This window comes from Microcaecilia unicolor, chromosome 6 (assembly GCF_901765095.1).
Source record: "Microcaecilia unicolor chromosome 6, aMicUni1.1, whole genome shotgun sequence".
NCBI lineage: Eukaryota > Metazoa > Chordata > Amphibia > Gymnophiona > Siphonopidae > Microcaecilia > Microcaecilia unicolor.
The window spans coordinates 148,920,946-148,944,269 of record NC_044036.1 but is presented as its reverse complement, the minus strand read 5'-3'; the positions used below and the strand labels follow the sequence as shown (position 1 = coordinate 148,944,269).

General features: G+C 41.9%; 1 protein-coding gene across 1 annotated transcript in view; it reads left to right on the top strand.

The window, feature by feature from the left end:
• The window catches only part of KBTBD8 (kelch repeat and BTB domain containing 8), a 34,882-nt gene extending 12,820 nt beyond the window's left edge, over positions 1 to 22,062 (top strand). The window contains 20 exon segments of the mRNA XM_030206763.1: positions 11,099 to 11,138; positions 11,140 to 11,247; positions 11,250 to 11,308; positions 17,450 to 17,510; positions 17,513 to 17,668; positions 17,671 to 17,719; positions 17,722 to 17,861; positions 17,863 to 17,886; positions 17,888 to 17,994; positions 17,996 to 18,077; positions 18,079 to 18,267; positions 18,269 to 18,292; positions 18,294 to 18,419; positions 18,421 to 18,483; positions 18,485 to 18,499; positions 18,501 to 18,515; positions 18,517 to 18,593; positions 19,661 to 20,063; positions 20,065 to 20,098; positions 20,101 to 22,062. Of these exon segments, the coding sequence (XP_030062623.1) occupies positions 11,099 to 11,138; positions 11,140 to 11,247; positions 11,250 to 11,308; positions 17,450 to 17,510; positions 17,513 to 17,668; positions 17,671 to 17,719; positions 17,722 to 17,861; positions 17,863 to 17,886; positions 17,888 to 17,994; positions 17,996 to 18,077; positions 18,079 to 18,267; positions 18,269 to 18,292; positions 18,294 to 18,419; positions 18,421 to 18,483; positions 18,485 to 18,499; positions 18,501 to 18,515; positions 18,517 to 18,593; positions 19,661 to 20,063; positions 20,065 to 20,098; positions 20,101 to 20,204 (1,876 nt within the window). The 3' untranslated portion in view covers positions 20,205 to 22,062.
• Positions 22,063 to 23,324: the final 1,262 nt, after the last annotated feature.

Here is a 23,324-nt window from a genome sequence, read left to right as displayed (position 1 = left end):
GCACACTGAGCAGAAGGTTTCAGTGTGTTATCGACGACGACACCCAGATCCCTTTCTTGGTCCGTAACTCCTAACGTGGAACCTTGCATGACGTAGCTATAATTCGGGTCCTTTTTTCCCCACATGCATCACCTTGCACTTGCTCACATTAAACGTCATCTGCCATTTAGCTGCCCAGTCTCCCAGTCTCGTAAGGTCCTCTTGTAATTTTTCACAATCCTGTCGTGATTTAACGACTTTGAATAACTTTGTGTCATCAGCAAATTTAATTACCTCGCTAGTTACTCCCATCTCTAAATCATTTATAAATATATTAAAAAGCAGCGGTCCTAGCACGGACCCCTGAGGAACCCCACTAACTACCCTTCTCCATTGTGAATACTGCCCATTTAACCCCACTCTCTGTTTCCTATCCTTCAACCAGTTTTTAATCCACAATAGGACATTTCCTCCTATCCCATGACCCTCCAATTTCCTCTGTAGCCTTTCATGAGGTACCTTGTCAAACGCCTTTTGAAAATCCAGATACACAATATCAACCGACTCCCCTTTGTCCACATGTTTGTTCACCTCCTTCAAAGAATTGAAGTAAATTGGTCAGGCAAGATTTCCCCACACAAAAGCCATGCTGACTTGGTCTCAGTAATCCATGTCCTTGGATGTGCTCTGTAATTTTGTTTTTAATAATAGCCTCTACCATTTTCCCAGGCACCGACGTCAGACTCACCGGTCTATAATTTCCCGGATCTCCCCTGGAGCCTTTTTAAAAAATGGGCGTTACATTGGCCACCCTCCAATCTTCCGGTACCACGCTCGATTTTAAGGATAAGTTGCATATCACTAGCAGTAGCTCCGCAAGCTCGTTTTTCAGTTCTATCAGTACTCTAGGATGAATACCATCCGGTCCAGGAGATTTGCTACTCTTCAGTTTGCCGAACTGCCCCATTACGTCCTCCAGGTTTACCGTGAAGTCAGTAAGTTTCTCCGACTCGTCCGCTTGAAATACCATTTCCGACACCGGTAACCCACCCAAATCTTCCTCGGTGAAGACCGAAGCAAAGAATTCATTCAGTTCTCTCTCCGCTACGTCTTTGTCTTCCTTGATCGCCCCTTTTACTCCTCGGTCATCCAGCGGCCCCAACCGATTCTTTTGCTGGCTTCCTGCTTTTAATATACCGAAAAAAATTTTTACTATGTTTTTTTTGCCTCTAATGCTATCTTTTTTTCATACTCCCTCTTGGCCTTCTTAATCTGCGCCTTGCATTTGCTTTGACACTCCTTATGCTGTTTCTTGTTATTTTCAGACGGTTTCCTTCTTCCATTTTCTGAAGGCGTTTCTTTTAGCCCTAATAGCTTCCTTCACCTCACTTTTCAACCAGGCCGGGTGTCTTTTGGACTTCCGTCTTTCTTTTCTAATTTGCGGAATATGTATGGCCTGGGCCTCCAGGATGGTATTTTTGAACAGCGTCCACGCCTGTTGTACAGTTTTTACTCTCTCAGTTGCCCCCCTAAGTTTTTTTTTTTACCGTTCTTCTCATTTATCATAGTCTCCTTTTTTAAAGTTAAACGCTAACGTATTTGACTTTCTGTGTACAGTTACTTCAAGGTCGATGTCAAAACTGATCATATTATGGTCACTGTTATCAAGCGGCCCCAGTACCATAACGTCCCTCACCAGATCATGTGCTCCACTAAGGACCAAGTCTAGAATTTTTCCTTCTCTCGTCGGCTCCTGCACCAGTTGCTCCATAAAGCTGTCCTTGATTTCATCAAGGAATTGTATCTCTGTAGCGTGTCCCGATGTTACATTTACCCAGTCTATATTTGGATAATTGAAGTCACCCATTATTATCACATTGGCCATTTTGTTCGCGTCTCTGATTTCTTTTATCATTTCTGTGTCTACCTGCTCATCCTGGCGAGGCGGACGGTAGTACACTCCTATCACCATTTTTTTCCCTTTTATACATGGAATTTCAACCCACAGTGATTCAAAGGTGTGATTTGTGTCCTGCTGAATTTGTAATCTATCTGAGTCAAGGCTCTCGTTAATATACAATGCTACCCCTCCACCAGTCCGGTCCACCCTATCATTACGATATACTTTGTACCCCGGTATGACAGTGTCCCACTGGTTATCCTCCTTCCACCAGGTCTCAGTAATGCCTATTATATCCAATTTTTCATTTAGTGCAATATATTCCAACTCTCCCATCTTATTTCTTAGACTCCTAGCATTTGCATATAGACATTTCAGAGTATGTTTGTTGTTCTTATTTGCATGATGCTTAGTACCTGACACTATTGATTTGACATCTTTTGTCTGATCTTTAGTTGTATTTAAGGGCACCTGGCCTACCACGGTCTGTTGTGTAACCTCACTATCCAGAAACCCTATCTTCCCTGTTTGTGAGGTATCTTTGCAAGATACCTTTTCCCGAACCATGCGCTTTTGAGCGACTGTCGGCCTTCCCCCCATTTCTAGTTTAAAAGCTGCTCTATCTCCTTTTTAAATGCCGACGCCAGCAGCCTGGTCCCACCCTGGTTAAGGTGGAGCCCATCCTTTCGGAATAGGCTCCCCCTTCCCCAGAATGTTGCCCAGTTCCTAACAAATCTAAAACCCTCCTCCCTGCACCATCGTCTCATCCACGCATTGAGACTCTGGAGCTCTGCCTGTCCTAGAGGATCTGGATTTGAGCTTTCTACCTAAGAGCCTAAATTTGGCTTCCAGAACCACTCTCCCACATTTTCCTATGTCATTGGTACCGTCAGCGCTGCCATTCATTCTCACAGGCAGCCTCGTTCCCGCTCCCCTTTGCCGCGTCCACTCCTCCGACCGGCTCTCTCTGATGCACTTCCTGTTTAACAGGAAGTGCATCAGAGAGAGCCGGAGGACGCGGCAAAGGGGAGCGGGAACGAGGCTGCCTGTGAGAATGAATGGCAGCGCTGACGGCGACGGACAAAAATGCTGCAGGGAGTCAGAGACCGAGGCAGCACCGGCGGGGAAGACACAATTAAGCCCCGCCAGTTCGCCGGTGCGACTCGTTTGGGGGGGCAATGCCCCCCCTCGCCCCCCCCAATCTACGCCCATGCTCCCACCCTGTCAGACTGTCATAGTAAAGCTTGAATGTTTTCACTTATATACACTGTCAGCTAGCACATTTGCTTATTTCCGATCTGACGAAGAAGGGCAACCTTCGAAAGCTAATCAAGAAATGTATTAAGTTATGTCCAATAAAAAAGGTATCATCTTATTTTCTTATCCATGTTTTATTTTGTTTGATTTCTATTGATAACCAGGTCAAATGGCAATGCGTTCCACATTTGCGAACTCATGTATGAGAAGCTGGACGTAGCAGTAGTAAGTAAGTAAGTAGCAAGTAGTAAGTGAGATTAAATAAAAATGCTACCAACAATAAAGAACGACAAGGTAGATGCAGCAGCTCATAGGTTTGCTTGATTAGTTTTGAGTGAACGGGGATGACGGCTGCTCCGGGAAGGGGAAACTTAGATTGACCTAATTGGTTTCAGCGTTCTGACGTCACTTCATCTTTAAACCTCCTTGTTTCTTTCACTCTTTAATCCCGGTCGACCTTACGAGTGCTCTCCCCATAGCCAGCCCGCTTCACCCAATCAGAACTGAAAGCCACTTGTGCCCGCCCTGCTCCCCGGCACGCGATTGGTTGCGTAGAACATCCGGTCTCCAACAAGGCGAGCGCTTACTGTTTCCGGTCCAGCCTTGTTGTACCAGAGACCAAGGATGGCGGCGCCGGGAGGTTGGTGCAGTTCGGGCGCAAGCGGAGTGGAGGGGGCGAACGGAGGCGCTTTTTTAAAAAACTTTGGTTCCTTCTTCGGGACGTGAAGCCGGGGTGGGACGGGTGTAGGGTGCCTCCGCCGGGGTTGGGGGGGGGGGAGCTTTCGGGGACGGACAGGTCGGGTGTGTGTTGTGTGATACCGGCAGGGCCCGTATCCGGGTAGTTGGTTCCCCTTATTCTGCGGGCAGTTCCAACTCCAAGGCGACACCGCGAGCCACACAAAGAGGACTGAGCCAAATGGTTGTGAGGGTTTGGAGTAGGTCTTCGTCCACCATGTTCGTGGTTTTCTTTGTTTAGTCGTTATAAACTTGGGTGACCCTCCTGGCCGGCCTTGTTTATCTTTTTTTTCTTTTTAACTTGCGCTTTTGTTTAATTGTATTTTGCTGTACTTTCACGGACTGTTGCGTGAGTACTTCTGAATAAGTGCAGTGGGTCTGCGCTCATATTTTGGGGATGTACTTTAGATGGAAAGCTGAACGATATGAAAAGATGAAGGGCTAGTTTCTATATATGGTGCCTGAAAATTCCGTGTGGAAAAACTATATGCCTTGGAATATTCTGTAAAATAGGCCTACATTTTACAGAATAGGCTTTAATTTCCATGTGGAATATAGAATAACACTGAGGTCCTCTCCACCTGACCAAATGAAGTCGTGGATACAGATAATACTGGACACAAATTCAGCAAACAAATGTACTAGTACAGAGCTGAATGAGGCTTAGGAAACCCAAAATGTTAAAAGTATGTGGTATGTTTGGAGACTTTTCTTTTGTTTAAAAGACCGCCGTAGTCACTGCGTGGCTATAGAACAGTAAATGCACTCAATGCCCGCATTTCAATGACTCTGTTATTATCACTGGTCATAAAAAACTCCACTTGTATGTAAATGTGGGCTAAGAATGAAATAAACTATAGCCCATCAGAAATAGAATAGATGATGTAACGATCTACATCCCATTTAAACAAGATTTAAAGGAAATCTCCAATGACATCAACCAAAGTCTACATATCATGCATTCATGGGTGGATGCATTTCAGTTGAAACTCAATGCAGAAAAAGCCCAATGCCTAATACTTACCTCTCAACACAAAAAAATTCACCACCATTAACACACTAACATTGAGTCTCCCAATTTCTGACACCCTAAAAATTCTTGGAGTCACCATTGCTTGACACTTGAGAGCCACATGAAAAATACAACCAAGAAGATGTTCCACTCAATGTGGAAATTAAAAAGAGTAAGACCGTTCTTCCCTAGAAATGTCTTCTGTAATTTGGTACAATCAATGGTACTCAGTCATTTAGAATACTGCAACGCAATCTATGCTGGCTGCAAAGAACAAATTGTCAAGAAACTTCAGACAGCCCAGAATATGGCAGCCAGACTCATATTCGGCAAATCAAAATATGAAAGTGCTAAACCCCTACAAGAAAAGCTACATTGGCTCCCTCTCAAAGAACGTATCACGTTCAAAATATGCACCCTAGTTCACAAAATCATTCACGGAGACGCTCCAGCATACATGTCAGACCTGATAGACTTACTACCCAGGAATGCTAAAAAACTCATCCCGCACATTCCTTGATCTTCATTTTCCCCAACTGCAAAGGTATAAAATACAAACTAATGCACGCATCAGCCTTTTCCTACTTGAGTACACAATTCTGGAATGCATTACCGCGCAACCTAAGAACAATCTACGAACTAACCAACTTCCGCAAACTACTGAAGACCCATCTCTTCAATAAGGCATACCACACAGATCAACAAATGGGAATCCTTCAATAAGGCATTCCGCACAGACCAACAATTGTGAATCCTCTATATAGATCCAGAATTATCGTATATTATTTGCTTGTTATTCTAATATCATGCTTTTTCATTATCATGTTACCAAGATCCTTCTGTAATTACTAAAAGCTATTTCTTGTATACCTCCACTACTCATGATAATTGCAAGCCACATTGAACCTGCAAAGAGGTGGGAAAATGTGGAATACAAATGCAATAAATAAATAGAATCGTGATGCTTAACGATTGCTTAAACAAATAATGTTACTTAGCTTTTGCAATTTTGCCCAACGGGGTTCTCCGTTTCACTCTGCAATATAGCTTCCTCAGGGGGCCAAGTAACCCGTGGCAAATCACGATGCCTTAAGCAATGGCGTCCTCTGCTCATGTTACACCGGTAGTGAAAGCAATTATTTGTTTAAGCAATCGTTAAGCATCACGATTCTATTTCTGATGGGTTATAGTTTATTTCATTCTTAGCCCATATTTACATACAAGTGGAGTTTTTTATGACCAGTGATGATAACAGAGTCAATGAAATGCGGGCATTGAGTGAATTTACTTCCACTATAAACAAAAGAAAAAAGTCTCCAAACTGATTCCACATACTTTTAACATTTTGGGTTAGCTAAGCCTCATTCAGCTCTGAACTAGTACAAATGAAGTCGTGACCATTTATGCCATTTTACTTGGCATAAATCCTGATGCTAAAATTAGGTGCAGAGCGAGTGTATTTTATAACAGCGTGCATGGATTTTAGAAATGCCTATGCCCCCTTTTCAACCATGTAACTTAGAGTTTAGGTGCACCACCTTACAGAATATGCACAGTGAGTTGTGTGTGTATATCTTAATGACAACTAGTGCAGATAATTGCTTATTAACATCAAATTAACAGGGCTGATTAGCTAGTTAACCAATTAGCTAGTTAACCAATTAAGTTACATGCATCGTTATAGAATACTCTTTGATTTCTGTGTGGAAATTAAGGCACTATATAGTGAGTGGAGGAGTGGCCTAGTGGTTAGGGGGGTGGACTTTGGTCCTGAGGAACTGAGTTCGATTCCCGGCACAGGCAGCTCCTTGTGACTCTGGGCAAGTCACTTAACCCTCCATTGCCTGCCACATAGAGCCTGCCATGAGTGGGAAAGCGTGGGGTACAAATGTAACAAAAAAAAATATATATATATAGAATCCCAGGGAAAGTGTCTTGCTGGCTGGAAGCTGTAAATATTTCTGGTGGTTAAAATAAAAGCCTGATAATGGTTTTCGAGTAATAGGTTGGCTTCCTTGTAGCGTTTTCTGTTGGCTTTCTTGGAATTTTATTGTTGCTTATGCTAATTTTAAAGAAAAGTTTACATTGTTTTTTTTGTAATGGACACTGGTTCTGAAAGCTGTTTCTTTCTCACATCCTTTCAGATGTCAATTTTGCTCATGCTTTGTGCCTAATAGAAATTTTTTTAGTTTTGTAAAGGAGCAGGTCTGTCTTCAATCAATTTACATAACCTTTCCCATTATTTAACATGTCAGAAAGTGCACCTTATGGATTTGTTTTAAATGTATCTTTAGAAATGAATTATAAGAGAGGTCTTAAAGCTGCTGTTGTATTTATTTCTTAAATTATGTAGAAGAGACATGTAATATTGTCTCCAATTGCCCCAAATAACTTGGACAGCACAGATTTTGTAATGACATTAAAACTGCATTTGTCTACATCTGTAGCCATGAACTCTTTCTTCCCTGTTGCAGGGCTACAGTGCCTCTCTTTGGGGGAGAATACTAACAAAGGGGCTGTCTTAATAAAGTTTAGTGTGTGCTAACTAACACTAGCATGCCCTAAATACTAAGAAACCCTTTTTATATCTAGGGGCATGTTAGCAATTAGTGCATAACAAAAAGTCTTTATAGAAAAAAAACTATAAAAACTGAAAATGCTAAAAAAACGACCTGACACGGCCGTGTTTCGGCCCTAATGCCTGCCTCAGGGGTCTTGATCAATCTCTGGTGTTGCAGTGTAATATTCAACACTGGAGAGAAACAAACACGCTAGTCTTGCAAACAAAATCCTTCGTTTGTCTCCTCATGCATAAAGCCGCTGAGTAACAAAACAACGTGCCTGTATGAGTGGGAACATGTGGGATATAAGTGAACAATAAATATGTCCTGATTTTGGAAAGCTAGGATATTCACATCCAAAAACTTGAATATGTGCATTTGGCAGAGGGACAAGGTCTGGGCATGTTTTGGGCAGGACTAGGGTGGACCAAGAAGACAGGTGCATTTCCTATTTCAGAAAGGAAATGTAATGTTAGGATTTGCATGTTGTCCCAGGGATACCTAGATTTAAGAAAGATCATTTTGTGCAGCACCCTATTAGAAGGGTTAGGATTTGCATGTTGTCCCAGGGATACCTAGATTTAAGAAAGATCATTTTGTGCAGCACCCTATTAGAAGGATTAGGGTTGTTTGCACCCTTGATCCATCACTGTATTCTTCCCCCCCCCCCCCTCCCACTGCAAAAAAAGTGATACTGGCAAAGGATATTAAACTGTTTCAGTGTTGGGAGAAAATACATGTGTTATGTTTAAAGGCTGACATAAACATATATATTCTGAAATACCAACATGTGTTTGTGTTGAGAGCAATGCGGTGATCCTGTTAATTATTTTATACTTTGATTCTAAAATGGATACTCTCTGCCACACATAACTAGCGCATAAACAGACTATGTAAGAATAGCCATACTGGGTCAGACCAATGGTCCATCTAGCCCAGTATCTTGTTTCCAACAGTGGCCAATGCAGGCCACAAGTACCTGGCTAAAACCCAAATAATAGCAACACTCCATGCTCCCAATCCCGGGGCAAACAGTGGCTTTCTCCTGTGTCTCAATAGTAGACTATGGACTTTTCCTCCAGGAGCTTGTCCAAAACTTTTTAAAATCCAGATACGCTAAAAACCCCCACTGTTAACACCTCCTCCAGCAATGCATTCCAAAGCTTAACTGTTCATTGAATGAAAAAATATTTCCTCCTATTTTGCTTTTGGTCTTTGTAGTTTTTGAAAGAGTAAATAAATAATCAGTTCATTTCTTTTTGTTTTACACCACTCAGGATTTTATAGGCCTCAATCATATCTCCCCCTCAGCCATCTTTTTTTCCAAGCTGAAGAGCCCTAACCTCTTTAGCTTTTCATTATATGGGAGGCATTCCATCCCCTTTATCATTTTGGTCGCTCATCTTTGAACCTTTTCTAATTCCGCTATATCTTTTTTTTGAGATACAGTGACGAAAATTGAACACGTACTTAAGGTGAGGTCACACCATGGAGCGATATAGAGGCATTGTCGTATTTTTTGGTTTATTTACGATCCTTTTCCTAATAATCCTAGCATCCTGTTTGCTTTTTTGGGTGTTCCCACACTGGGCAGAAGATTCAGCATATTGTCTACAGTGACACCTAGATGTTTTTCTTGAGTCCTGACTCCTAAGGTAGACCCTAGCATCAGGTAACTATGATTTAGATTATTTTTCCCAATGTGCATCACTTTGTATTTGTCCACATTAAATTTCATCTGCCATTTGGATGCCCGGTCTTACAATTTCCTAAGGTCTCCCTGCAATTTTTCATTATGCATGTGTTTTAACAACTTTGAATACTTGTCATCTTTCTAGATCATTTATAAATATGTTAAAATAACACCAGTCCCAGTACAGATCCCTCTGGCACTCCACTATTCACCCTTCTCCATTGAGAAAAATTTCCTTTTCTGTCCAATATCCATTTCCTAACTCACAACAGAACATTGTCTCATAGAAACAGAGAAAAATGTAAACAGATAAAGACCATATGGCCCATCCAGTCTGTCCATGCGTGCGATCTACTCTCCCTATTGCTCCCTTAGAGATCCTATGTACTTTTCCCAAGCTCTCTTGAATTCATATACTGTTTTGTCTCTACCACTTCCACTGGAAGACGGTTCAGTAAACTTGCCACCCCTTCCTTGAAGTATTTCCTCAAGTTACTTCTGAGTCTATCCCCTTTAACCTTCATCTATTCCCCCTCAATCCAGAGGTTCCTTTTAATTGAATGAAAGAAACTCACCTGTGCGTTTATGCAGCGTAGGTATTTAAATATCTCTACCATATCTCCCTATTCTGTTCTATTCCCTGGATTTATAACCCACTATTATTCCACAGGAATCAAAGTGAGTAACAAAAGATATCGGAGTCAAACATAAGATTTCTCAAATAATGCAGTTTTCAAAGGCTTCCTACAAAAAAAACAAAAAAACAAAGCTTCAGTGTGAGGTAAGAACAATGCTGGACAAAGCACAGTGGGTGGGCAGGGAGTCCTCAGAAGACAACTGTCCTGAGGAGATCCCCTTCCTAGTGGTTAGTGCTGTGGACTTTGATCCTGGGGAACTGAGTTTGATTCCCACTGCAGCTCCTTGTGACTCTGGGCAAAGTCACTTAACCCTCCATTGCCCCTGGTACAAAATAAGTACCTGAATATATGTAAACCGCTTTGAATGTAGTTGCAAAAACCTCAGAAAGGCGGTATATCATTTCCCATTTCCCTTCTGACATGGTTGGCCTGACTGTTCTGTTCCCCATATATTTTCTCTTCGTCAACCTGCACAAACATTCTTATCTCCTGTTCCCCAGCACACTCTGCTCTAACTCTATTCCGGGTAGTCCCAGCCCCTATCTGCAGTAGTCAGCCTTCACCATCCTGCCTCCACGTAAACCTCTTCCTTCAAGCTGGCACCTCCCCCCACCCATGTTTTTTTTTTTTTTTTTAAATCCTCTTATATTTGCTGCATTGAGTTGTTGTCAGTGCCATTGTTGGAACAGCTTGCATTAGGTGCTGGGTCATCAGTTCAGGGGTTCAGCCTGTATATTTTTGGGCAGTGGCTGCATGTAACACCACCTGTTGAGGCAGCATTAAGTGAAGTTGCGCTGTTGGCAGTTGTCAGCTAGCATGTGGAACTGTCCTGCATTAGCTGTCGATACTGGTCACCTCCATCTCTGCCCATGACCTGCCCAGATCCAGCTCCTACCCTCTTTAAGCAGCTAGCAGAGAATTTTGACCATACTTACTCTTTTCTGTGCAGTAGTTACTTAGTGTAATATAGTAAACATGCCTGTAAGATCTTAAAAGTTGATGAGTCTTACTTTTCTGTTAACGTTTGGTATTCAAAAAAACAATTTTCCTTTCAGTTACAAACCCCGATGTTTATGCAGGAGCTTTGAGACCTACTAGCATAAAAGAAATGCGTAAACATTTATATAAGGTCTTCACAAGCTTTGTTTGGTTTCATCATTATAGAAATCGGAATAGCACTACATGTAGTAGCTTTTAGCATCATTTAATTTTTCTCTAAATAGTTGTTTTTTATGTGATACACAGTAGGTAATTAGGCAAAAGATGCATTGAATCGTATAGTACAACAAGCATGTCAATGTATATTTCCTTTTTTTCCCCTAGAATTAGGCAAGTTGTACACATTCAGAATGGAATGCCGTCATAGTACAGCCAGCAGTGGGATGGATCCCTTCCATGCTTGCAGTCTTCTCCAACAACTCAAGACTATGTATGATGAAGGACAGCTGACGGATATAGTAGTGCAGGTTGGATAACGGGGAAAACATTTTCCTGTCATAGAAACGTGCTTGCTGCAATCAGTCCTTACTTCAGGTATGACTGTCTTCTCTAATAATGCATGTTTTAGGAATTGAAGCTAGTCATTTACAGCCCCATTTTAGAAAGGATGTAAAGGTCAGAATTGACATGTCCTTACTTGGGGGACACCTCAAGTTGCACAAGAATTTTAGAACAGCATCTACTGACGTAGAGGCTGTTCTAAAATACAGAAGAAATGGACGTAAACATTTAGAAAAGAAACCTCAATTTCCAGGGATTGAAAACCAGCACATAACATGTATGTTTGGCACTTACATGTTTATCTTAGCCAGTTTTGAAATATAATTTATTTTTTTCCGGATGCTATCAGACTGGTATCCCTTGCCAGTTTGGTTTTCTGGGTGGAAGTTTTCTGGGGGATTAAAGGGGCAGCCTCCCCATATTCCTCCAGTGGAGTGCTGCTCAATTGGAGCAGTTTGCCAAAACCTAAGTATGCTTGGTTTTCGGGATTAACACCTTCTTTGATCTGTAGGACATTGATGTTTGTTCCCCTTCTGAAATGGGAATAAATGTCTAACTTGCCGTACCCTAGTCCTGCCCATAACATGCCCAGACCACAACCCTTGCTTTTGCTATGCATATCCGACTTTGTAAAGTGGGAACTTTAAAATATTTACCTTGCATAAACATCTAAGTTCTGGCTTATGCATGTGTGAATAACCCTTCTGAAATAACCAGTGTGCATGTATAAATAACACAACTACTGAATTTGTATAATACTGATGCACTTGTACTATTCATTAGAGACACGGGGACAAAGGTTTGTCCCCATCCCCATCAGCTCTGATCCCATCTGCACAAACCTTAAATAGTTATGTAGTAAAACATCAGAGATGTAGGCTAAGAGATGCATTTATTGCTGTACTGTGCAAAATATAAAGATGGCGCATGCCAAGGATGGTGTTGGGGAAGTGTGACTATGGCAACTGCCCTTGGCCCTTGACCAGATAACACCAAGCTTGCTGGAAGCTTAAAAGTGCTGCATGGTATTGGGCATTGGTTCACCTCCCAAATTTCAGACCTGGGTCCCAGCTATATCTACACCAGCTCTGGCGGGATGTACATTTCAAATCTGATGTACTCCAAAATAGAAAATAAAATTATTTTTTCTACCTTTTGTCTAGTCATTTTTCAAATCATGTTGGTCTCATTCTCTGGTTTCTGCTTCCCTCTTGTCTTATTCCATTCTCCAGGGTCTCCTGTCCATTCTCTCTCCATGTCCATCATTCATATTCCATCTTTGTGTCCCTATTGTCCCCCATGTTCAGCTCTCTCCCTTCTGTGTCCTCTCTATACTTGCCTGTCCCAGTATCTCCCCTGTGTTCCTGCATCCATTGCTCTCTATCTCCTTATCCTCTCCCCGTGTCGAACATCACTCCTCGTCCCTATGCCCCCCCATCTCCCTTCTGTGTCCATATACCCCTCTCCTGTGTCCAGCTTTGCCTCGCGTGTCCATATACCATCCCTGTGCCCCCCTCCTTTGTTAGCTTTCTGTGTTCTAGCTTGTCCCCTCTTCATCTTCCAATCTGTCTCTCCTCTCCAACCTCACCCAGCCTCTCTCCCTCGCTCACCTGGCTGCCCTCCTTCTCTTTTTCCTTCCTGCTGTGGGTTCAGTATTTGACTCCTTCTTCCCTCTTGTTCCGGCATATCTTTCCCTTTCCTTCCCTGCCTCCTTACTTTGGGTCCAGTATCCCCTCCTCCTCCCCCCCCCCCCCCCCCCCCACACATGGGTCCAGCCAGCACCTCTCCCTTCCCTTCCCATCCTCCTCCCTGCTTGTCTGTCTATATTTCTACTCGCTGCTTGTAAACGTGCATGTTCCTGTGGCCCAATGATTCACACAAACTGGCTCCATGGCCTGCCACATTCTGCCCTCTGTACTGCAACTGTAAACAGGAAGTTGCAGTAGAGAGGGCGGGATGCGGCAGAAGGAAGGCCACAGGGCTGACCTGTGTGAATTGCTGCTAGGAACATGTAAGCTACAAGCGTGGGCAGAAAGAGCTTGACTGACACCACAGGGAGGAAGATGGGAATGGAGCAAAGGACCTTTTTAGTTAACCACGGGAACAAGACTTTTTACCGTTCTGTAGGGTGGTAAAAAGTTTTGTTTCTGCATCCATGGTAATTCTAATTGTAGTGTTACTGTTACAGCAGATTTACCACAGTAAATCCGCAGTAATGGTAACCGTGTGTTTCTCTACAATTCATAAGCAGTTTTTTCAAGTTCAGGCAGTCCCCAAACTGTGCCTCGGCACCCTGAGACCCCACAGTGAACTTTCGGGGGGGCCGCGGCATAATTTTCTCTCCTCTCCTCCCGCAGGCACTCAAGCTGCTACTGCTGTTTCTGTAGATGAGCAGCAGCAGTGGCAAAACAAGCAATAACCACTGTGGGGGACAGACTCTTATACATGTGGCTGATGATCCTGCCCCCTCGGACAATCACTTCTGCACTGCCGGCCAGCTGCGTGAATGAAGAGTCCTGCTTTGCAGTGACTAGCTTGGTTTGCCGCTGCTCCTGGTCTATAGGAACAGCAGCAGCAGGGATGGGGTGTGTGGTGGAAGAAGGGACAGAGGAGGCAGACACTGGATTGGGGGGAGAAATAGGGGGCTTAGGCTGGATGGAAGGGGAGAGATACGGGACTGAAACTGCGGTGGAATGGGGTTAGAGGTGGGCAGAGGCTGAATGAAAGGGGGATGAGGAGGGTGTGTGTGGGAATGCAGGTGACAGTGGCTGAAGGCATGTCACCGATTTTGCCTTGTTGCACAAGCAGCATTGGAGCTTTGGGCCTCAGGCAGTAGACCTGGCTGGGGGTTGGGCATCTCCGTCAGCAAAGATAGGACTCAAGACTGTTGGGGGGGTGAGGCAGGGGAGACCTCTGAGGAAATATGGAGCTTAGGGTCACTGTGACCTGAGAGTTTGGGTATCATTGTTTCTAGTTCATGGATTTTGTGCTTTCTTCACCCATTTAGGTAAGAACTCCAACCATATTAAGGAATTTTTTACATTGAAAATTTTTTGACACTGAAGCATGTAAACAGTAGTTAACAAGGGTATTCTTTTTTGAGTCACTCCTACAAATAGATTCTATTTAGTCTAATGGAAAGTTACCCTGGGCTCCTTTTCTTGATATATTCTTGCAGCTTTGGCTTCTGTCAATAGGGCTTTTAAAAAAAACTTTAATACTCCTTTTCTTCTGAGTAAGAACCTTCATGTGACTTGAAATATCAGACTTCATAATCTGGTGTACAATTTAGGACTGAAAAAACATTTGTGGATTAACTCAATGTTGGGCAATGTGACCAGTTTCATTCAGGGCTGGTGTACACAATCCTTGATCACTTAACTACAGCCATGATGCAAAAGATGCTAAAATTTATCCAATTCTTAATGTAGCTCTTTTTAAGCTGTAACTACCAAGACCCCCCAACTCCTTGCTGTTTTAAAATGCTGTTTAAAACAGCTGTACTTCTTGGTATAGGGTGGGTTTACAGAGGAATACCGTCGCTTTCTGATAAACCTGAACATGGATGTGTAGCCTTGGTTAGTTGCCTGTGCTACAGTTGTTTAATTTTACTTTTTAAAAATAAATAGAATCCCCTTTCCTTTTGGACAGGTTAGAGCTGCTTAATCTTTGAATTAACTGTGACCCCTCTCTGCGAAAACATGATTAAAGGTCAGATCCAAAATGTTGAGTGTCCAATTTTTAAAAATAATATCATGGTGTCTAAAAGTAGTCACATATTTGAATTTCTGTGACCCTCCTTTTAAAATTGTAATTTTCAACAGAATCTTTTCACTATACAGCTCGTATATGACTAAGGAAATAAGAAATAAATACCACAATTCTAATCAGGGAAATTTTTACTAAATCTAGTTCATCATTAAGATCTGAGAAAAAAAAAAAAAGAAGAATAAAGAAAAAAAAGAATTAGATATACCTTCTCTAAACACCGAGAAAAATCGGTTAACTGCTTAGGCTCATAAACAAAAACTTGTAGAACCACAAGAGACAAAGCAATATGGAAATGTTGCCTCTCGGGGCTAGAATTCAAGGCCAAGAACTGTTTATGCCTCTTTGCCCAGTCAGGTTTCAGGATTCCCCACAATGAATTTGCATGCACTGCCTCCATTGTATGCAAATAGATCTCATGTGTATTTATTGGGGGAAATCCTGAAAACCAAACTGGATTACGGTCCTTCAGGATTAAGGTTTGAATACTCCTCTAGAGAGATCATGATGAATCCTGATTTTTTTTTTTTTTTTTTTTTGTCTCTAAAATCATTACATCCATCTTTCTGATGTACAAACGCAAAACAAGATTCCGATCATTGTTCTAGTGCAAATAAAGCTATCAACGGGTCTCTCGGTCTCAGGTTCTAAGAACTGTCCTAAAAAAGCTGTTGAGTCCCATAGCTGCTCGTGAAGTTTCTTCTGTATTGCTTCTCCAGACAATAAGATATGCTTTGGCTTACTGGTGGTAAATTATACTTAGAAAATTCCTAAACTTCCATCGGATATTTCGTAACATAATCACTGGAGATTTAGGAAAGTTCAAGAATGCGCAGATTGAATACTGTGATTTTTTTTTTTCCAGATATTCCATTTTCCTTCAACAGACACATCTTAACAGAAACCTGTGTTTTTGACACAAGACTGCAGATGTTTCAGGCCTGTTTTTCACTTTGGTTGCTGAGAATGACCTGCCGCCTGCTTCCAAACCCATTCACTGACTTTATTCAAGTTTTTCAGACACTTAAGGAAAGATTACATAGAGGCATATTTCAAAGCACGTAGCCTTCCAAAGTTCCATAGAAACCTATGCCTAATACAGAGCTTCCAACCTTTAATGGTGTCCCTTAAAGCTCCGAGGGTCATAGTGGCTGTATCTCCTTACTCTCTGCTAGCAGTTATCACACCTCCATTAACTACCCATGTTCTTCCAGGTAGTGTAATTTGAAGGGTGGATGGATGCTGTTGGGTCTCCCTCTCCACCTAAGTCTGGCGTCCAAAGCTTGTGTCAGATGGTGCACTCTAGCATATCAGCAATGCTTAGGGGGGGAGGGGACATACTCACTTCAGGGCTTAACAAACCCAGCGCACCTATTCTGTTAACAAGGGAAATGCTGAAGCTTGTGCCACATTTACAGGAGTGACCCCCAAATGCTTCCAAGGTAGGCTGAGCTGAAGTAAGCACCTGGTCAGTGGTCAAGGGGCGCTCGTCTCATTTTTCTTCCCATGCTTCCCAGGGAAGGCCTGCCTGTAAGACGGGAAATAGTTGCTCATAGTATCCATTCACGGTGCCATCTTGGCCATACTAGGTCAGACCAATGGTCCATCTAACCTAGTATCCTGCTTCCAACAGTGGTCAATCCAGGTCATAAGTACCTGGTAGCATAACCCAATTAGTAGTAGCATTCTATGCTACCAATCCCGGTGGCAGCAGTGGCTTCCCCCATGTCCATCTCAATAACAGACTGTACCTTTTTACAAATTTTCACTTAGGGTTTTGGATGGTTGTAATACACATTGTTTGCTTTAATAGAATTCATTAAACACCTCATTTTTATTTATGGTGACTTTGTTTCATGTTTTCCCAGAGACAACGCATGTATGGCAGGCTTCTTGGTGATCATACAGCTATTTGGTTTTGTAGGATATCCACGATGACTGTGGAATAAGGAAGATTTTCTATTACAGAGTCTCCACTGTATATTTTCTGTCTACTCAGATATTCTGATGGCTAACTGGTTGAGGGGCTCACCAGGGCATGGCTGGGACGCCTAGTGCAGTAGTTCCTAAACCTGGTCCTGGGGCACTCCAGCCAGTCAGGTTTTTCAGGATATCCACAGTAAATACTCATGAAAGATTTGCATGCAGTCTCTCATGAATTTTTATTGTGAATATCCTCAAAACCTGACTGGCTTCGGGTGCCTCCAGGATTAGGTTTAGGAACCACTGCCCCAGTGGTATGCTTTAAAATAGAGTAAAATAGTTCATTGTAGTATTTGTTTACTAACATTCATTCTCATGCTTGAGTAAAATATAACTCATTACGTCAACATTTTTATGCCCTGTGAATGACCCATAAAAATTTTCATAGAAGGTCCTTAAGAATTTTATGTGTCTTTTTTTTAGATCTATGTTCACTAGTGGCCTTACGGAGAGTACACAGAAAGAAGAGTTCAGTATAATTGGCGGTTTGAAGCCGAGTCCATGCATTTAGTGCTGAACTATGCATATACCTCCAGAGTTGGTTTGACAGAGGTTAATGTCCAGGCTTTGTTCACTGCAGCTAGCATCTTCCAAATCCCCTCCTTACAGGACCAGTGTGCTTTGTTCATGATTCAGTCGCTTAAGATCCTCAAAACTGCACTGGAGTTTTATATTTGGCCGATCATTATGGGCATCAGAACTGAAAGATCGATCCCGGGACTACATTCGTAAAAAACTTCTGTGCGTCACCAAAGGAGCAATGAGTTTTTGCAGCGTAACGAAGGACCAGCTGGTGAGCCTTTTGGATAGCGATGACCTAAATGTTGACAAAGACAGAGTACGTTTATGAGAGCTTGCTCCATCAGGTGGTTTGAATCGACCGAAAGGACCAAGAGATAGCACCTTCCAGAAATATTTGCCAACTGTATTCGTATGCCTCTAATGGACGAGTCTTTTTGGAAAAGATTCCTACATGTTTGCACAGGCAATGGACAAAAAACTGTGCGCACAAAGGAATAAAAGCAGCGCCAATGACTGTACGCAGCGGCTTTGGAATGACTGCATCGGAACATGATATGTGTTTTTGAAGCGGCCCCACAAACCACTCAGGGGAAGAAGCACAACTGTGCCCTTGTTTCGATGTTGTCACAGGACGAGGTTGTTTAACTATGCAAACCACAAATGATTGAGAGAAGTTGGCTATTCTTGTGACACCAGATAACGATATCTACATTGCTGGAGGGCTGTCGGCCAAGTAACAGTGACTATCTGCACTAGATCACAAAGCAGAGCGAGTGACTTTTGGATGTATGATCATCCTAAAATAGGGTGGTTGCCTAGCAGCTCCTTGCTGATGAGCCCGAATAGCTGCAAATTAGTTTACTGCTGTGCCTAAAATTTATGCAATCGGTGGTCGTGTTTATGAAGGTGATGGAAGAAACCCCTTAAAATCTGTTTGAGTGCTATGATACCCAGAGACAACTGTTGGGACAGCTGTAAGCCTAATGCCTACGGCAATGGAGTTTCATAGTGCTTGTAGCAGCAAGGATAAAATCTATATTTACAGGTAGCCTTTTGTGTGTGTGTGTTCTAGTCAACACATTCCCCTTGGGTTTGTAGCCAACGTCAAAGCAGCGTGCGGAATACTATTTAGAACAATTTCTCATTTCGTAAATATTTCAAAGAAACATGACAAAGATCAGAGATCTTATATAGTCTGCCAGTATGTCTTCCTGTCTACAGTATCAAACCCCGTTGATTATCTGGCTTTTCCTCCACCTGTTCTTGGCAAAACAATCCCTGTTTCTTTTAATGACTCTTTAAATATGGCCTGTTTCTCCACGTTTTCCATGTTGGTGCTAATGTAAACTGATGACTTTCAGTAGGTCACGTAATCCCTATTACAGGGTTTTAGTATGCTTTTGCATGGAGTCATTGTTCTGTAATGAGTTAATCCAATGGAGGAACCCGTCTTGTTAGCCAGTTTTGTGAATGACCACATTGAATTTCTGGGACTTTAGTGTCAAGTGTGACTGTCTGGAGGGAAAAGGTGACTAAGTAGCAGAAGGCAAAACGTTGAATATCTGTTTGGTTTTTCATTTCATGGGCCTATAAGCAGTCTGCAGAAGTTATCATGTTTGAACTTCTGTAGGTGGTTTTTTTCCCCCACATAAAGGATGATGTTTGGACTGTCTATTGCAGAATTCATGAAACTTTTTTTTTTTTTTTTTTTGTTTCTGGTAACTTTTTACTCACCTTTCCGTACAGATGGGTCACAATGGTTTACATTGAAGCTCCTTTTTATTCTCAACTTTAAATTTGGTTTTGGATCTCATGTAAGTATGGCTGCATTATTCTCCAATATCTTGATCATGCCTGCAAAATGCAATATGATAAAGATGTATTTCAGTATATAGTTGAAATGTTTTTTAATGCTTTGATATGATATAATCACTATGGAGACATGATCTCTTGAGTTTTGTATAGATATTTTTTATTTTAATTAATTTTTTTTCCCCCGAAGATTTCACATTTTGACTTTTTGCATCTATTGCAGTGAATTGTGTGGTGTATGGAATATATTTTCATTATTAAAACGTGCTTTTTTTTTTTTTTTTTCCCTAAACCTCATTTAGGAGAAGTTTTTCTCTGCTATGATCCTCAGAAAGACTACTGGGGTTATTTAACACCAATGGCTGTACCTAGAATCCAAGGCTTGGCAGCAGTGTACAAAGACTCAATCTATTATATAGCCGGAACCTGTGGAAACCATCAGCGTGTGCTTACAGTAGAGGCCTATAACATTGAGCAGAACAAATGGACTTGCAAGAGAGACCTTCCTTGTGAGCAGTCTTCAAATCCTTACATTAAACTTCTGCTTCTCAAGAATAAACTTCACTTGTTTGTTAGAGCCACCCAGGTCAGCGTGGAAGAACACGTTTTCCGAACCAGCAGGAAGAATTCACTCTACCAGTATGATGACGTGTCTGACCAATGGAATAAAGTCTATGAAACGCCAGACAAGCTCTGGGACCTTTGGTCGGAATTTTGAATGTGCTGTTGCTAAATTGTATCACAGTGTCTCCTAAGAGTTTCTCTGACTTCTTTTGTGTTGCTTTTGTTGATGGTACAAAGGTGGAGGAAAACTGTCAGTATATATATCTATATTTTTATTTGAGCTGGACGTTCATGTTGTGGATGGGTGCTTTTTAAAGGTTGCAGTATGGGGTGAGGATTGATGTGTTCATTTTTATCAACTGATGGTGGTGTTGGGGTTTACAAAGTGCTAATTATCAACAATTTTTCACAATGTGCATTTAATCATGTCATTGTGCTAGTTTTTTAGGTAGTGGTAAAAATAAATTAAGACTAGCAGAGCCAAGATTACTATGCACTATAGTGAGAGAGGCCTAGCATTAACTGGACAAGAGTTAAATATCTAGTTTTGCATAAAGGGATTTGACTACGGGTAAAAATAAATCTGTGGCCGTGTCACTAGGTCTTAAAGTAGGTAGAAAAAAATGCCCGGAGTAACACTAGATTCTGGGCTTGTTTTTGTGTTGCACATGGTTTTGATGTGTATAATCCTATTTTTAATGGCTTAGTTTCTAGATTTTATTCCCAAACTAAAGTTGTTTTTTTTTGTTTTTTTTTTTAGAATTTTAAACAAATGTGTATAATTTCCAAAACAAAGTATCTTCAGTGGTATGTCACATTCAGGGGATCTTTTACGAATCAGCGGTAAGCCAAACACGGGCTTACCGCTCGCTAATCCGGAACTACTGCCGGGCTACCACAGTTAGCCCAGTGGTATTTCCACACCCAGTGAGCGCCACTTCTGGCGTTACAAAAATATTTATTTTATTGTAGCATTGATTTTTTACCCGGCGGTAGTCGGCAGTGCTGTGCGCTGCTTACTGCCAGGTTAGTTGGGAGCCTTAACCACCAGTCTCAATGGGTGGTGGTGGTAAGGCCCCCACTCTCAAAAGGCTGCGTGGCAAGTAGTCACTTGCCCCTAAGGCCATTTCTTAAAAGACAAAAAGACCACCTTTTACCCACTGCGGTAAAAAGGTGTCCTCAGTGTGTCACAGACAGGCCCCCTTTTTCCGCAGCTTGATAAAAGGACCACTGAGTTTTTTTTTTTTTGTTTTGTTTGTTTTGTGAATTTTCGCTCTCTAATTTGGTTGCCTGGAAAACACTAACATGAATTTTTGTAACACCAGTGAATAGTAGCTTTCTAAAAAGTTGTCCAATTTGAGATCTTAGTAGGGTGGTGGTAGTAGCAAGTAATTTTTGATTATAAAATCTATTCTGAAATAACATGTCCTTAATGTTCACCTTCCAGGAGTATCAGCATCTGGTGCTGACTCTCTGGTATGTCTCTAATATTCCACTTTTTGTTCTTTTTCCAGGTTGAGTGTTTGGCTGATTTGAGGTTCAAATGCAACACACACACTCCACTAACACTTCTTCCTAACCACTTGAGTGTTGTATTTTTTGCCATGGTCAAAGTGTTTACTGTTTTCCAGAAATGTACAGAATCGCCAGTGGAACTCGGTCAGTTTATTCAGTGCATTAAAACCCTGACAGATGCATGCTTAGTGTAAGTTTGTGTTGGGCCTTGAGCAGACACCTAGTCGTTAGATATAATTGTGGAAATGTTTTGCCTCTAAGAGTTTTTAAGTAGTTCACTTTTGAACAGATATCAGATGTTCATTTGCAGTGAACTGTTATGAACTTTATTTTGCTTCAGTATAACGTGAGCCAGTTACTACATGAAACCATAATCCTTCCAAACTGAAGTACCATTTTGCCATTACTTTTATAATTGCTGGACCAAGGTTTATAAATCGAAACCGTAAAGGTATCCTACCAGCAATATCTTTGTACTCTTGAAAAGCAATAATTAGAACACAGCATTCTTATTAGTGTGAGGGGTTTAAATATATTGGTTGTTTAACACTGGCCAGGGCGTAGCTACTATGGGGCCACGGGGGCCTGGGCCCCCATTGACTTTGGCCCCTGGACCCCCTGCCGACGACCCTCTGAACACCCCCTCCCGCGCCAACCCCGCCGTCACCTGTCTGCTACCTTTGCTGGCGGGGGGACCCCAACCCCCGCCAGCCGAAGTCGTCTTCCTTCGTTTTGTTTCAGAGTCTGACGTCCTGCACGTTAGACTCGGAAACAAACACGAAGGAAGACGTCGCGCTGCGGGGGTTGGGGTCCCCCACCAGCAAAGGTAGCGACGGTGACGGCGGGGTTGGCAGCCGGGTAGGGGGGTTGAGAGGGTCGTCGGCAGGGGGGTTAAAGTCTTGGTGTCGGCAATGGGGGGTGGGGGGGGGGGGGCTAAAATGTGCCCCCTCACCTCGACTCTGGACCCTGCTCCTGCCGAAGTCTGGCTACGCCCCTGATACTGGCAGGAGCGTTGAACAACATTTTGTCTTAGAGTATGGTTTGATTTTCATGACAGGTGAGCTTTTGCAGCAAGTGACTTATTTTTTTGTACCTTTTGCACAAAATAGATAATACTGTGAAACAACTAATAAAAGAAATCCAGCTAAATCACATACCTCATCATAGAAAGACTCCATTTTTTAAGGGGAAAGCAACCTTCTCTGTGCAGGTTTCAGCACTGGGATGTCTGATTGCATTTTATTAGGAATATTTATGTACATATTTTTCATCCTGGTTTTTAAATTATTTCATGTTAAATGCTGATGAAATTTTGAAGTAAGGATGAAATGGCTGTTTTTTTGTGTGTAAATCTGTTAAGTGATGTGAAAGCCAATGCTTCAGTTCTCAGTTTCATCTGTCATTTATAGACACCTTTTAATAATTTTGTAGTGCTCTGCAGCTGCAAACCTTGAAGCACCCTTCCTTTGTTACACAGTGTTGTGTTCATATGTAAATGAATTTTTACTGTTTTTTTCCCTTATGTTTAAAAGATTGAATATTTACTAGAATTTCTTGCTTTCTGACAATCTTCTGTATTTATTTATTAGGCATATTTTTTTTCAATAATCTTACTTGAAAACAGGAACTAGAATATTGAATTAGTAATTGACAGGTGCTGTGTTGTGTAAAAACACTGTGGTTCATTCTGCAGTGAATTTGTTCATTCACTTAAACTGCACTAAAGTATGAGCTGATCCATTTTGTTGAGTCATTTTTGAGCTGGATGATATCTCTAGTATTTTGAAAGCCTGAAACTTAATGTGGGAGCAGACTATACTGAATTTATGCACAAATAACTTTGAACAGTAATAAAGCTAGAACATTTTGCCACTTTGAAGTGAAA